The sequence below is a fragment of the Pocillopora verrucosa genome, chromosome 4 (genome assembly GCF_036669915.1).
Source record: "Pocillopora verrucosa isolate sample1 chromosome 4, ASM3666991v2, whole genome shotgun sequence".
In the NCBI taxonomy this organism is placed as follows: Eukaryota; Metazoa; Cnidaria; class Anthozoa; order Scleractinia; family Pocilloporidae; genus Pocillopora; species Pocillopora verrucosa.
This window is the reverse complement of record NC_089315.1, coordinates 26561553-26578838: the sequence shown is the minus strand read 5'-3', so window position 1 is coordinate 26578838 and position 17286 is coordinate 26561553. Positions and strand designations below refer to the sequence as shown.

At 39.7% G+C, this 17286-nt stretch overlaps 1 protein-coding gene and 1 pseudogene across 1 annotated transcript; both read right to left on the bottom strand.

The window, feature by feature from the left end:
* Positions 1–3671: 3671 nt before the first annotated feature.
* LOC131773443 (putative leucine-rich repeat-containing protein DDB_G0281931) lies at positions 3672–9450 on the bottom strand. The gene is made up of 2 exons (XM_066165421.1): positions 9288–9450; positions 3672–6802 (listed from the first exon to the last, which is right to left on the bottom strand). Exons 1-2 carry the CDS (start codon positions 9448–9450, stop codon positions 3672–3674), a joined length of 3294 nt encoding a protein of 1097 aa, XP_066021518.1.
* Positions 9451–10512: 1062 nt separating this feature from the next.
* Positions 10513–12916, bottom strand: LOC136280400 (uncharacterized; annotated as a pseudogene).
* Positions 12917–17286: the final 4370 nt, after the last annotated feature.

Here is a 17286-nt window from a genome sequence, read left to right as displayed (position 1 = left end):
TTATTTAAAAGAGAAAACTGCAGTCCCTGAGTAGGTCATTCAAATGAGATTATCATTAACTGCTTTCAGCTGGCTGACCTTTGGTTATTTCAAATAATTACTATTGTTTGTTTTACTTCGATCTTAAGGAACACTTAAACTGAAAGCAAGTATCAGGAGTTTCAGAAGAAGCAGTTCCCAGATATTTTGAACAGGAAATGAGGACTGAATATCGTTACGGCGAGTCTTGGATGGCTTCATACTAAACTGTGAGTAAGAAACAGGTGAGCAAAGCGCAGTTGCTTTCTTCGCAGGTCAAATTAACAAATTAACGGCTTGGGTTGATGTAGTTTGCAAATTTTACTCTTAATTGTCTCTATAAATAGAGTTGAGATGTACAGACATTGCATATGTCCAATGATCAATGTTGGGTTGGCATCAGTTAGCAACAGGTATAAATATGAACTGCGAAGAAGTTAAAGATAATTTGCCACCTCATACTTCCGCACGTTCATATAAAATAAATTTGCCAACAACAAACCATTAAGAAGACAAAGTTTCCTGATACACTTTAGAGGTATAAAACTATAGTTTCGAAACCTGTAATAACAAATGTCTGCCGAGTCATGAAAACCAAAAGTAAGCCGTGAGGGGACTCCCCTCACGGCTTATTTTTAAGAAGACAACATTTCCTGATACAATTTAAAAGAATAAAACGTTTAAGTAACGTACAGAAAAATTTTCGCAGCGAATGAAACGTTAGGAGGTAGGCTTACCGAAACGAACTGAGAACAGGACACTTCGGAGAATGTAGATAGACACCCGACCTTGGCCTTAAATACGATATCCCTCACCACCTCTCACCCAATGTCGGCTGTTCACGGACAGCAAATTGATTCACGGACTGAAAGTTGGTTCTTTCTGCATTCGCGCCGCTTCCACTACAAAAGCACCCACTTAAATTTTCATACCCAGTTATTATAAGACGGTAGAAAATAATGCCCATTAATAGAAGAAGGATTCAAGAGTTAATAACAATTATAATTCACACAGAAGCTGTTGTAGAACTCATGGAGCTTTCCAAGGCCGAGAACCTCAACAGGATGAAGGACATCGAAAGCACAAGGAAAACAAGGGGCTCAAACGAGTTTTCAGAAGCAAAGTTGTGATGAGGAAGATCACTGTAAGGATAAAAACACAGATGAATTATAGCATTCAAGTTATGAATATACTTGGGAGGTTTTCTTAGCACTCAAGAAGCTAGAGGTTGCACCCGGCTATTGCCTCGTGATGCTTTGGTCCGCGAAGCTTCCTTCTGGGTTTCGCATTTTGCCATGTTTCTAGCTCTGTAAGAGTATCGTTTACACGGTGTTCCCTTTACTTGCACATCAAATTGCAAACGGGCGTAACGAGAGCTATTTTGGACGCCTCTCATGATTCCTAAAATAAGAATGCCAGTGATACGTTAAAAAGGAAGCAAGTGTGAGGAAGTGAATTTGCAGCTTCAGGCGGAGTTCTTTTCAACACTCTTATTTTAATTCTTTGTTGAATTCTAGAAAACTAATAAAGCTAAACAGATCGTGAAAAAGAGGGGCTAGGGGTTCATAAGAAGAAAAAAAAAAAAGATTTTTGAAGGAGAAATTGCAGTCCCTGAGTAGGTCATTCAAGTGAGATTATCATTACTTGCTTTCAGCGGGCTAACACCTGGTTATTTCAGGCAATTACTATTGTTTGTTCTACTTTGATCTTGAGAAACACTTAAACTGAAAGCAGCTATCAGGAGTTTCAGAAGGAGCGTTTCCTAGATATTTCGAACAGGATATGAGGACTGAATATCATTACGGCGAGTCGAGAAGAAGCAGGTGAACAGAGCACAGTTGCTTTTTTCGCATGTTTTATCAAATTAACGGCCTGGGTAGTTTGAAAATTTTATTCTTAATTGTCCCTGTAATTAGAGTTGAAATATACAGAAATCACATACGTCGAATCACCAATGCAGTTTCGAAACCTGTAATAGTTTTCAAATGTCTGCTGAGTCATGAGCACCAAAAATAAGCTGTGCGGGGAATTTTTACAGAGTTGGTTGGCGTCATTTAGCAACCGATATCAATATGAATTGCAAAGAAGTGAAACATAATTTGCAACCTCATGATTCCGCTCGTTCATACAAAATAAATTTGCCAACAACAGACTTTTAAGACGACAAGGTTTCCTGGTACAATTTAGAAGAATAAAACAAAAAACCTTTTAGAAGAAGACGTTTCCTGATACAAGTTAGAAGAATAGAACTGTAGTTTCGAAACCTGCGATAGTTATCAAATTTCTGTCGAGTCATGAGCACCAAAAATAAGCCTTGCTGAGAAATTTGTAAGAAGAAAACGTTTCCTGATACAATTTCGAAGAATAAAACTGTGAAGTTTTCGAAGCCATCCTGTATCCCGATCAACTTGATAAAAGATAAGTCGCTTAAACAACGTAGACAGAATTTTTCATGGCGAGTAAGGCGTTGATAGGTCAGCTTGTCGAAAGGAACGGAGAATAGGACACTTTGGAGAATGTGGGTAGAGATCCAACCTTGGCCTTACATACTATATCCCCCACCACCTCTCACCCCCTCCCTCCCCTAATTCCGCAGCCCAACGACTCTCCCTGTAATATTTGTGCATATCGTAAATGATTATTTCCACATTGCAGAGAAAGTTTTAATACAAGATACCTTAAACTTAGTACAAAACTGAGTTTTAAAGTTTTAATATAGAAACGTGTAGTATATCATTTTCTCTGACACTTGAAAAAAACTTGGTTCAAGATATCGATATATATATCTTACAAGTTAATGCTGGGCTAGACTAAAGACGAACGCATGAGCTTCAGCCATTAAAGCAGAGGATGAGGACAAGCTAAGTGGGACAAGTTTTTTTTTTTAAGTGGGGGTGGGGGGCCTAATACCCCCCAGTCCCTCCCCCTGCGCGGTCCCTGAAGACGTTAAAAAACGATCTGAGCAGGAAACATGCTCGTTAATTACAGTCACTGAGAGTAAAACGCGCTCCAGAAACAAGAGCAGGTTTCACTGAACAGATTTCCATAGAGCGTAGCTTTCTTATGTTCTGTTCGGCTATATCTTCTGTGGCATGGTAGAGATACAGAAAAACAACTCTAACATAGCAGTAGCTAAACATTGTTTTTGTACCTAAGACTATATGCCACTTAATCAAACTTGAATGAAAATCCATATTCCATAAACAGAGAACTCTTTCTCTACCTTGACTGACCCGTCATATGTTGTGATATAGTGTTAACCTCGGGCTGTCTTTTGTTTTCATCGTTTTTTAGACTACTAATCTTTTAGAACAGGAAAAAATAACACCGAAAGAGGAAAGAATCTATAACCACAACATATTATAGAGTTAACAAATACAATTCCCTAAACGACGCCACGGTCTTTTAGGTGGTTTTAGACTGAAAACTGAAACTTGTAACTACAGTAATGAAACTTTTTGGTTGGAGCCTAAATTAAGTAGTAAGCTTAAGTCACAAGATCTTGTACCCTTGATATGAGTATCAACTATATCTATGATAGTTAATTATGCCGGACGTTCGGATTGAAAAAAAGAAATTTTTAATTAGTCGATATCGTCGACTTCTGCGTCTCCCCAATGTTGGCTGTTCACGGACAGCAAATTGGTTCTTTCTTAATTCACGCCGCTTCCGCCACAAGAGCACCCATGGGAATCTTCACACCCAGTTATTATAAGACGGTAGAAAATAACGCCCATTAATAGGAGAAGAATGCAAGAGTTAATAACAATTACAATCCACACATATGCTGCTGAATAACTCATGGAGCTTTCCATGGCCGAGAATCTCAACAGTATGAAGGACATTGAAAGCACCAGCAAAACAAGGGGCTCGAAAAAGTTTTCAGAAGCAAACTTGTGATGAGGAAGATCGTTATAAGGATGAAAACACAGATGAATTATAGCAAAGCCCACGAGAAGGACCCAGACAGCGAAGGTTTGTAAAGTAGAGGAAGACGAAATTATGGATAACGCAATGGCTAGTAACAGGCGACGGAGTAGCATTACAATCTCAAAGTACTGCTGATACCTTGGTTTGTAAGGTAAATAAGCAGGACCAAGCCACGTGTCAAGTTTTTCACGATCGTCTTGGCTCATGCTGTTTCTTTTTCCAAAGAAAAAGAACATGAGTGAGGAGAGAAGCAAAGGAAACCCAATCACGTAGACCACTACGGAGACAAAACCAAGAGCTGATAGTGTTCTGTAAGTAACAGATGTGCATTCTATCCAAGGGGAATTTGGCATGTACAGAACATCACGGTCATTTTGGCATGGGCGTAAGATGGAAAGAGTTTGCTTTACAACTGGAAAGTAAGTGAAACTTAAACAGAAAAAGGCACTTTGACGGCATTTAAAGTGAACATTTTCCATTTGTCCTTCTCGGGGACGAACCTTGTTGTAGCTCAGCATAACTATAAAGTAGACACCCACAAGTGCCAAGAAACCAATTGGAAGAAGGAGAATAAAAGCAAACTTACCAACAGGATTGAAAAGAGAAGGTAAATCGCATGAAAGTGAAGGGAAATACAAATTCCAGTAGCTACTCAAGTAGCTTTGAGCTGCAATGATTTTTGGAGGCCAAACGTTTGAGCTAGAAACCATGAAGTCCAGGGTTTGCATATAAAACACTGCGATGCTGATGAGTGACTTTGAACCTTTCCCTCGACTAGTCATACACAACACAAAAACCACCAGGTTCAATTTGAAAACCCAAGTGGGTAAAAATTCCAAAAGCATAAAGATCAACATTAAGAGAAAATGTACTGCTGTTACCATGAACCATTTAACAGGTCGCAAGTTGAAATAAAAAAATGACCAAAGCAGAACAAGGAAAGAAATGGTAAAAATAGGAATGAAAAAGTAGTAGTAAGTAAGATCACCTTTCACACATTGGTAGCACAATCCGCCAATTTTATAAAATCCTTCTTCACAACGAGAGCAGAATCTGTCAGTGTTTCCTGGATGACACATGCTGGATTGATCGCATGTCGTGATTAAATTTGGCGATAAACGTTTGGTGTGGGATAAATGCGGGTCGTTGGGTGATGTGTCAAGGCGACAAGTGCAAGAAGCCAGCGGATTGCACGCAGCAGGTACTGGACACTTGACGAGATGAGTAACATTCTTAGAATTAGGCGATGGCCAGTAGCCGGGAGCTATCCTCATGATGTTTGGGCGGATATCTTTCAAGGTATTGACATCAACTTGTTTGCACGTCCCTCCGTCCATACATGATTTGCATAGTCCACTATCTCCGTAAAAATGAGCATCGCAGATACAATACTTGTATTGGTAAAATGTAGGATCTAACCGAATACGTCCATTATTGAACGTAAAACGCCCTTCGGGACACGTATAGTGATATCCTTGATGAGGCCTGATCATTCTTGAGAAGTCTGGCTGAAAGGTATTTGCCGATATGCTTGTTCCTTTCCTCATGAAAGGATTTCCTGAAATATCTAAGTATTGAAGAGCCATGAAATTTTGAGTTCCTCCTGGTAGAGAACCTGATAAGTTATTGGCAGATAGATCAATATATGATAGAACTGAGATATCGCCAAAAAAATCAGGTAATTCCCCATAAAAGTTATTGCCACTTAAATCGAAAGTAGACAATCGTAAGAAGTAGAACAAGTTCGGCAAGACAGGACTTTCTATACCACAGTAGCTTACATTTATGATAGATAAGTCCTCTTTGAAATTAAAAAGCCCCATTAAACTTTGAAAATCAATTGCCAATCCTCTATTTTCGGCCAACGATAAATAAAGACTAATGCTTCCCTTGTCATCTTTTCGCCATGGCTTGCCTTCATTAATTGACGTAAACCAGTTTTGAGATAGATCTAAAATATCAAGTGGTTTTAAAAGCAGATGGCCTGGAATATCCCCCGTAAGACAATTGTTTGCAAGATTAAGGTTTCGCAGGGCACTGTTGTTCGGAAATATTTCTGGAAGCTTACCGGATATATTATTTCCTGGCAAAAAAGGGCTAACCGTGTTTGGTGGAAACTTTCGAGGTAATTCTCCCACCAAATTCACTCCCGATACGTAGACAGACGTCAACGAAGGTATTGCAAATATGTCGGAAAGGTTTCCAGACATCATCCCGGGGGTATTTCGTAAGGTAAGATCATAAAGTTTTGTCAGTTTCGAAATACTTCTGGGTATTTGTCCAGTTATGTTATTCCCGCCAATATCCAGCATCCGAAGCTCCCTCATATTCCCTAAGTCTCTTGGCAACTGTCCAGTGAGGCCTTCTCCGTCCATAGGACTGGCTATAAAGAATTGCAGATTTGTAAGATTGACGATATCCTGAGGGATCTCGCCAGAAACGGAGGAAGTACAGATGACTAAGGTCAGCAATAAACTCATATTTCCAAACAAAAAGTCCCCGAGTCTACCACGAAGGCTAGGGTTACCAGGCACGCACAAAGAAAATAAGTTTCGTATTTTCCACAAATTGGAAGGGAGAGAGCCATTCAAGTTGTTAAAGGGCAGCACAATGGACTTGATGTATGAATTGCCGTGACACGTGACTCCATACCAGGAACAGTGCTCTATTGAACTATTCCATCCACTGCTATTATACCATTGCTTACCATTTGTATATGTGTAAATATCTAGAAGAACTTTTCTTTCTTGCTCATGTGTAAAAGAGGTGTCATAGGTGTAATTTGGAAAGGTTCCGTGATTAAAAATGCGTCGCAAACAGTCTTCTCCTTCGACTCTCAGGAACAATTGCAAGTCTGTTGGAAAAAGATGAAATATTTATGTGTTGACGATTTAGCCATTTGAAAAACTAAGGTGTCAGAGATTCTTGGGTACGGGGAAGGGGGGTGGGAGGGGCTGTAAGATTTTGGTGAGGTCACGATGAATATTATCTTGATCCCCCTTAAGGACCTTAAGGTTTTGTAATGTTCCCATGATCCCCACTCACTGGCAGTTGAGTGGAAGTTACTCTTTATGGTCCCTCCCTTTACACTCTTTTGACGATAACTGATTCCCTTCCCTTTCCCCTAGAAACTTTGTGTTCCCCCCCCCCCTAAATTCCCATCCCCCTCCTCACCAGGCAATAAAATTTCTTCCATTTTTTCTAACTTAATGCCAGAGTAAAAAACATATTTCGCCACTTTATGACGGACAGAGAGGAGAGCAATTGACAGTCAACATTACAGACCAAATACGTAGGCTCAACCAATGACAGTAAATAATACGGGACCAAGAAGAGGGGGGAGAACTATTTTATAAAACTTGTCGAACCCACGTGGGATACTGGTTTAGCAATCAGGCTCTTAACTTGTTCTCCCAACAAACCGCGCCGGTTTATCGCATTGAAACCGCCGGGGAAATGTGTCCGGTTAAATAATTGTGTAAGGGACGAGTCTTTACTATCACCAGGGGGAGGAGGGTGGAATGAAGACTTTGCATGATCACGTGCCTTTCAGAGAGAACGGAGTAGGGATCAGTACAAGGGGGACCGCGTAGAAAATTGACTGCGAATCAACTGCCAATGAAGGGAGGAACACAACAATATTCAGCTGAGCCTTAAGGGTGTGTCTGTGTGGGAATTTGGAAGCAAGGGAAATCATCTTCCTGGCTCACAGATTATCTGAATTACCGGGCACAGGTTACGGTTGTGAACTTTAATCAGTGGGAAGAGCTAAGGCCCATTTTTGTTTAGTTTGTACAGCTATGACATGCTGGAGGCTGTGACAACAGGGATCTCTACCTGTATGCTGACGATTCTACAGTTTACCGCATCGGATCTGCCGTTAATAAAGCATGTTACCCACTAAGCAACGCGCCTGACGACCTAAACAAATGGTGCAAGACTATCTCGTTAACATCACACTCTTCAAAATGCGAGGTAATGATCCTTCATTGCTCAATGCCCTTCGATTAACATTGGCAACGTTGACGTTGCATGGGTATGTCACGCATGGCTGCTGGTTATTATTAGAGACCGAAAAGTTACTTTGACGAAACATCTTACGAAGATCTCCGCCCGGAAATAAATTTAAAATGGCAAAAGAATAAAGTTAGAAGCTTGGGCACATGGCTATCAATAGATCCCGAAGCCACTGTTCTTTTAAACTAAACTGAAAAATTAGAAACAATCCGAAATATCCAAGTAACTGGAAACATCGCAGACTAACCCTCTTGGGAAAAATCACGGTTTTAAAGTTTTGTCGTCTTACAACTCGTTTACATGAGAACGTGGGAAAACCATCTATGAAAATAAACACACTCTTCTCTTCATATTCTTGGAATGGAAAGGGTGACAAAATTAAACGAAGTATGATGATCGATGACTATGCGGAAGGTGATCTAAAAATGATTGACCTTTCTGCAAGGCTTTAAAAGCCAAGAGGATCACAAAATGCTTAGATACAGCCAGTCAAGGCAAGTGGAAATTTTTCTTTGATCTAGAATTAATTAGAGAGGTTTGATTGCAGCTTGCCTTCCACGGGGAATCTTAATACAAAACGAATTTCAGCTATTATGGTCAAAACTCAATCTTGAGGGATGCATAACCTCCGAAACTTGACTACTAGAGCAAGTATTTAGCACAACTTGCTTATTAGAATTGATCAACACCCTTCTTTTTAAAAGTATGACACAACCATTATATTGGAAAAGTAAACATTTCAAAGATGATGAGAATGCCTTTCTTGCTTGACAAGAATTTCAAAATAAATTTAATATCGTGGTACAGCCTTTAGTATACAACGGAATAATTTCCGTGGGACTTACCCAACCAAATTATTTTTTTTTTCCTCTTCGTCAAGACATGTTCATGCATGCATATAAATCAAGGACCAATATTCAAACAAACTAATAATCACATTCCTTCGTCGTCAACTTAAGTCAAAACAGACCAGATCAACAGTCTGTGGATAATATGCTCGATCCATTTGCCTGTGGGTTGCATGCTGACGTCAGTTTGTTTTGCTTTTTTGTTTTTTACACGAAACGAAAGTTGTTTGAAAGTCTTAATGTTATAAAAGAAATGGTAGCGTGCAGCGTGCAACCATCAAGTTATGAATACACTTGGGAGGTTTTCTTAGCTCTCAAGAAGCGAAAGTTGCATTCGGCTATCGCCTCGTGAGACTCTTAGGCTTCTTCCGTGCTCAGCAACCTTCTGCGTGCATCCATAACTCGATAGTTGTTTAGATTCAATCAGATGACTCAAGTGTTTGCTGCGCCATAACTCTATTCTCTTGTACCCACCACAAGTATCTCGAGGCCACGATGCTTCAGCTTGTCCAACTTGCAGACCAAATATTTGGTAAAAAACGATGCCAAGGAAAATAAACTTGTACCTCCCATACTGAAACGGAAATTTGATGCTTTTGGTCCGCGAAGCTTCCTTCTGGGTTCCGAACTTGGCCATGTTTCTAGCTCTGTAAGAGTATCGTTTACACGGTGTTCCCTTTATTTGCACATCAAATCGCAAACAGGCTAATGAGAGCTCTTTTGGAGGCCTGCCATGATTTCTAAAATAAGAATGCCAGTGATGCGTTAAAAAGGAAACAAGTGTGCGGAAGTGAATGTACAGCTCTAGGCGGAGTTCTTTTCAATACCCTTATTTTAATTCTTTGTTGAATTCTAGAAAACTAAGAAAACTAAACAGATTGTGAAAAAGAGAGGAAGGCGTTCATAAGAAAAAAAAGATTTTGTAAAGGAGAAAGTTGCAGTCCCTGAGTAGGTCATTCAAATGAGATTATCATTACTTGCTTGCAGCTGGCTAACCCTTGGTTATTTCAGGTAATTACTATTGTTTGTTCTACTTCCGTCTTGAGAAACACTTTTAAAAGAGTAAATGTCAATAAAAATCACAGATTATCGCGATTTGGTTCATTTTTTGCCTGTGGGTAGCCTTATCTAATAAACAAACGGAAATGGGGTTAGATTTTTGAAAGATGCACTTTAACGGGAATAATTTGTTTTAACATTTCCGGGGGTAAATAGCTCAAATTTCACCAAGCGCGATCCTGAAATTATGCACTATTCGGGCACTTGTCATGCTAACAAAAATGTAACGGAAGGACTTTTCTAGTTATAGATTTATTGAGTTGGACTTGCATCATCGAGACAAAATGATACTTTTTGTCTCATGTTATTCTTGGAGGAGCTACGTCCCTATTAAGAAACGACATCTTCGGCCTTTTGAAATTAAGGCAAAGGTGGCCTAGAATAGCTTGGCAAAAATACATGTGGTAGTGTCTCAAAGTTTACAATAACACTACCAAGAAGCCTTGAAAGATAGTTCTTTACGATTTGGGTTTTATTTCTTTGGGACCAAAGATAAGGAGGTTTCACAAGCAGTGGTGAGCTCGAGTGACTGAAATCCGATATGTAGGACTCTGCTGTCACGCAACACCTTCATGTAAATAATACACGCACCGCTTTTATAATTAGCGGATCAGTTATTCGTAAAACGTTCAGTGCTCAGTTACTTGGAAGAGCATGTAAACTCCTGGACTAATTGTGAGAGTCGTGCGATGAATGGCTTTTTCCTCTTCTGAGGTGAAATGTCAGAAATATCCAGCCCAAGGTCGATGCACATGTCTCTTAGCCTATCCACTCTTAAAGTTGTGAGTGTACGTTTTTGTACAAGTTCGCAGATGTTTAGATCGAAAGATACAATCGGATGTTGAATAGCCACATCTCTCATCACATTTTCACACACTGCAGATAGATAACTCTCAGCTTCGGCGGAAAATTCGTCCTTGTCGACACTCTCCATGTCCACTTCTGAGACTTCACTAGCTTTTGCTTGGCTACAGGCGGCTGTAACTTCTAATCGCTTCTTTGCTGAAAGACGGCTGAAGAAGCCACTAATCTGCTTCGACGTAAGGACTTCATCAGGTTGAAATCGGCGTCCCCCCGCTTGGTCTCTTGCTTGGCTTATGGTTTTCGAAACTTCCTGTGGATCGCTTTTCCGTCCACTATACTCCCCTTTTTGAAATTGGTCAGTTAAGAATTGGGTCTATTTCCCTGTAAAACGCACCTTTTTCTTAATTGTCTTCAGGGCCCAACCATTGGAAGAGGCGGCAAGCCGTCACTATTTGATTGTACAGCAACTTGAACGCTTGGTATTCGACTGCGTCCCTCCATCAGCTTGGAAGAATATTCTCTTTTAGCTTTATCGTAGAGAGTTTCCTGTTCGAGCATCATTTGGTGTTTTCCAGTATCTAGGTGTGTCTGGAGGTTTGCAAAGCGACTGTAGGCTTTTACACATCCTTCTTCTGGACACGGGAAAAGCATGTCAGCTGGCTTATATTCCCCAATACAGCTTCGATCTTGGTTTTCGCTTTCAGTTGAGAAATATGCTTTAACAGAGCTTTCCTTAATATGTCGTTGTCTCACAATCTTGAACGTCGGTGCGCCACTTGGATTCTGCGATGGCGAGTCTAGGATTTCCAATTTTTCGGGCTACTTCATGACTCCTTCGAACCTAGCCCATGGCACTACTTTACCAGAACCCACAGTGAATGCTCTCCACACTCGTGCGCCACTTTCATCGTACTCAAAATTGTTGAGTAAGCTTATGCCATCCCATTTGATATTAAAGGTGGTTGACTGTTTGGCAGCAACATGACTTGCTTTCACTCCTGTGGTTTCTTGGCCAGATTCAATGGCTGTTTTGAACTGTAGAGTGTTGATGACATCATTACCTTCGTTTACGTACCTTCCAACGTACCTTCCCTTGATTGTTGCCGCTTTGCGATCACATACCCCCTTCCCACCTTGAGGGTCCGAAAAGCCGTTTCTTACAACAGCCACTCCGATGGCATCACCGGCCAGCTTAGCTGAGATGATTGAATTTCCGCTGTTATAACAGCCAGTGTTATCTTGTTTGTAATAAGCCATTTCCAACTCTGGAATTTCCTTTTTCAGGGTAGTGAGGCAGTCAAGCATTATCGAAGCCACAGTAACACTGTCTTGGACGGAGCTTTGAAATACGTGAACAGGTGTCTGCGATTCACCTCGCTTCGCAAACCAATCTGACTGTGCCTCTCGATATTTTCGGGGGAATATATTTCATTGTCCAGTCCTGGACTAACAACACCGATCGGCTCTCGAGTTTGGCTAAAACTGAATGCTTCGCCTCAGTTTGGTGGACTGAACGTAGCTGATGGGCTTTCCAGCTAATGATATCATCCCTTGCCTGTTTGATTGTATGCTGCATGTCAGCTTGATCTTCTACTGACGAAAGCGCACTTGAACACTCATCTTCTATAGTACACAATACTTCCTGTAATTCAAAACACTGCTCATATGACTCATTGTGGAGATGGTCGCAGTAGCCCCGAAATTCAGTATTGCTTGGGTCACTTAGCGCGTAAATTCGATAATGATCGGGAACCTTTGAGGCCTCCACTGCATGTACCTAAAATAAAAAGTAAAATGACAAGCGCGTGATTCAGTGTATATCTGCAAAGCATTGCGTGCGCATCTGATCGACATTTCAAAACGATTACTTAACCGATTGCTGTGAATTGTAAACTGTTGTAATAAATTAAGCATAAAGGAGACTTGGAGAGAAAGAAAGAGGTAGCCGTGAATCATAGTAAGAAGTTTACTGTATCACTTCTGCGAAGGCAACGCATAATTATAAAATATGCACCCACCTTGTAGTCGCCCTTTAGCTACTGCTTCGAAAAACGAAATTGCTACTTAATTTCCCTCGCTCATTGCTGAGTCTTGCCACAGTCAACAAGCTTGTCTACGAGTTTTTCTAAAGCATCAACTGCTTCCATTCCTGATGCTGAAAAGTTATCAAGTCCTTGCAGATACTTGCGAACAGATGAAGAACACACGGCCCAAACTCTCTGTAGAGTTCTCTTACTCATAGGCTCAAAGTTGGTTTCACAGCAGTATTGTTGATACTGTTGGACAATACGCTCTGTTACATTGGGTGTTTTTATGATCTCGCCAGTCGACAATTTTAGAAGTTTCTCCCCGAAAGGAACATCTTGAATAACGTGTGGACTCGTTTTGTTTTTTGGTTGCTTTCGTTAACTGATCACATTTTTTTTCCGCGGGAAAATTGTATCGGTATTTTCGTTCCATAGGGTTTTCATTGTACGGTTTATATTTGTGAAATTTTGTAAAGTCTATTTCTTTGTTGTATCGTTTTCGTTCATGATGGCAATATATTTTGTTTAGATTTCTCATGTGAGGCAGAATGAATTGTCTGTGGATCTCGTTACGTGACAGATTTTCATGTCACGCAGAGTGACAGGAACCTGTGAAAAATTAAAATCCGGCAAATCCCTAGCGTTACCTACCGTTTTGTAGGGGACCTTTTTTATGTGGGACGTCAAAAAAACCAAAATTAGGATCAAAGTAGACTAAACGTAACTGGGTTGTGACACGCTGTAGAAAATAACGAGAACAAGTAACTTTATTTTACTCATCCCGGCTCAGTGGCTTCAATGAGTTAGCCGGTTGCTTGTGTCATTGCAATGTTGATTTTGTTCATTTCAATATAGCGCCATTTACAATTTTAGCGAAGTTTGGTTGGTTGGTATATCAAAACAGCAGAAGAAACCAGAAAAATGAAACGATGAATTTGAAGACCCACCTTATTAGCCCTCGTGATAGTATTGCTGGAGATTTTGAGGAACTACCACATTTATTTTTGCCACACTACATTAGGCCGGGTTTGGCATGAATTAAAAATGGCGAACACGTCCACTGGTAATTAACCCGTGGTTTCGTCAGGAAGGACACGATAAAAAAAATATCACTATATCTTGGTAATGGAAGGCCACATCTATATATTTATACCTAGAGAAGTCCTGCTGTTGCATTTTAGTTCATGCAAGGACGGCCTGAAAACTGCATAATTTAGAGCTCGCACGCACTCATTTTCGATCATGCAATTAGTAACGGTTTATTTCCGTTAAAATGAATATTTACACAAAATAACCTCACTTCACTTTAAGTAGTACCTATAGCTACCTATAGACTAAAAATGGGATGAAACGATTTTTTAACCATGCCCGCGATTTTGTTATTTTTCTTTGATTTTTAGAGACATTCACCCTTTATACAATAAAAAGGATAAACTTCTAAGGCTAGTTCTGTTGCAGGTTGTGTGACAAACACAGTTAAAAGTATTAACCCGTTGGGCTCTGAAATCAGTATGTATATTCTCCATAGTGTTCTCTTGACATCTCCTTCAGTGTTGACAAGGAGAATTTTTTTTAAACAATCAAGAGCTTCTGTGGTTGGTGATCATTTCCTTTGTTCTTGTCACCTTAATGTTTGATTCAGGGGGGATATTGTTAGGAGAAATTAGATGCTGGTCACTCTTAGGGGTTAAAGAGTTGATGGAAATCAAATGTTTTCATGAGTGGGCAGTTTGTTTGGTAAAATTGGATTCAGTTTAGAATTAAGTTTTATTACAATTGGAATACATGTACAATCATGTAACTTCCTTCCCCCCCCCTGCCCCCCACCTCCTCTCTTTGCCGCTACCTCACACACGAAACACAATTTCTGTATTAAAGAAGCACATTTTTAGATGTGGATTCCTTTTTTCTGTACAGGATAGCAGTAATCCAGAAACTCTCATCAACATGGTGGTTTTATCTCAGCATCTAGGAAAAGCTCCTGAGGTATGCGTACATGTCATTCTGTGCTGGATATTCATGATTATGTTTGAAATAACTCGAAGAGATAATTGCAGAAATTTGACTTTTGCATTCACAGTACATGTGAAGCAAATGCTGAGGCTTTTTTTTTCTCTCTCTCTCTTTTTATGTGCATCTTCTAGGTAACAACAAGATATATTTCACAGTTAAAGGATGGGCATCCAAGTCATCCTTTTACAAAAGACCTCCTGGCAAAGATATTTTACTAAAGAGTTTTTTTCCTTAATTTAGCAGCTGGAGTAAAAAAAGACATTGTACATAAATTATATCCATCCCAGTATTGTGCCTGAAATTCACATAATTTTTTGATGGCAAATTCTACAGATTATGATTTTTTTGGCTTCCCTATCACAGTCATGATACTCTGTTGTCAGTACTCCTTCTCCTATTTTGTTTTGTCTCTTTGTTTGTTTCTTCTTTCATGATAACATTTATTTTTCATCAGTTAACTTGTCATGATAAAGAGAGAATACGCAGACATTGCACCATCACAAGTTGAAACGGGCTCCTTGGTCACCACAAGGAAGGAATAGCAACTAATCTTTTAAAGAAAGTTTTTTTTTTTTAAACTGACTCTTGTTTTCAATCAAAATTTAACCTCACCTTCTATTTTTTGTCTCTTTGTCCTCTTTAGAAGAAAAATTTGGATCAGCTTGCTGAACAATATGCAGTCAGCGTACAGTCGTGAAGATGATGATGATAGAAGAATTATGCTATAAGGCATATATGTAGAAAATCGAATGTAAAAAGAACTATCAAACCTACTTCAGGCATGCCTTTAGAAGCTTCAGTTTATGCGATGCACGTTCCTTCAAAAATTCCTTGTATCTCTATGTATCGTTTACCAACATGTAGTTTATCTTAAGGTGCCGTAATCTCTGTGTTGTTCTAACTTTTGCATTAATTTTGGTCTTTTTTTTTTTTGAAGAACAAAAAATTTCATGGTTGTAGATCTTAAATTTTAAGTGTAGAATCTCGGTATTATTAAACCGACCATAATTCTTCATAACTTGATTCACGTCAATTCACCGCGTCCTCCACAATAGAGGGGTAACTGCTTTCTTCTTCACCTCTCTGAGGGTGTTACTCCACACATTGGAGAGCTATTTCCACTCAGGCTCTTTCTCTCTTATGTGGTCGGTCATACTTGGGCTTACTTGGCAGAACTTATCACTAGTTGTGCGGAGAAACTGACCCTAAATGAAATATTCTTGGGTGAGAGTGTTTTAAGCCGGGAAAATGAAAGAGCATTTTGCCTTATCCCCAACCAGACGAAAGGCCATTGAAAAAACGGTTTCTACGTTAGTACCAGACTTTCCTTGAAAAATTACTGTGTTAAAAATGTCGACGATCGCTGCACGGTGCATACCGGGGGCCGTGGAGACGACACTCAGAATGAGCGGGAGGGGGGGGGGGGGAGAGGTTTGGTGGAAGGTGAGGTGCAAGTGAGAGTCCTAGATATATACATACATACATACAAAAAAAAATACATGCTTTATTGAACGTGAAAAACTATCTCGGCTCTTGCAAGTTAACATTTGCTTTCCCAGTCTGCTGTGAAAACCAATTTGAGCCAGCCACGGCACGAATGTCTCAAGGTAATGCGTTGCAGTGCTTTGCTGCAGTATCAGAGGGTGTCAATGGGGTGATGGCTTTTGCGGCCAACGGTTACCATTTTTCCATTGAGATCACTAGAATTTCCTTTTAACGCTTAAATTTTCTTTACGATAAAGGGTTAAAAATTGTCGATTTTAAGGCTAACGGCTAAATTTTTGGCCGTTTTATGGCATGCTGTTAACCCAATTGAGACCCTCGTAGACCGTCATGAGTTAAGTACGATCTGGTAGTGTTTACTTTAGGTACAGATGGATTTAAATTTCTCCAAAGGATATACGTTGTTGTCTTTACATTTAGCTATGAAAACTCGATGGAGCCGTCTGTTGAATAGTATTCTTCACTACGCGCAGCGTGTAGTTTTCCCACATCCTCTTTACCAGACCTGGCCTGCTTACAATGGAAATAAGAAAACTTATTATCGTCATTACTATTATTACTATTATTATTATTATTACTATTATTATTATTATTACTATTGTTATTATTATTACTATTGTTATTATCATAATTATTAAAGTCTAAAACGACTGTAAAATAATATTTCGAAACTATAAGCATTACATTAGTAAGCAAAAAGCATCTAGACCCGCAGCCAGTCGGTCGCCCACAGATGGCCCACTAAGTACCTTCTGTAAACATTTGGCGCAGATCAAAACCTAAATTCTGCATAAGAAATCAGGGAACTTGAAATTCTTGAAATGATTGTAGACCTGTAAAACTTAAAACTACGCACAGATGTAAAATTATTTAATATAAGTGTCAAATTTCATGGCGAAAGGTTGGACTCTAAATAGTGTTTGCTAATCACTCTGAACTGGCTAACCGGCCCACACGAAGAGCACTTCACCAGCATGGTATATACTTAAGCAAGATGTTCTTGTGTTCAGTCGTAAAGAACTACCACGCTTACATGAATGAATCGTGCGGGTTTTTGGGACAAAGGC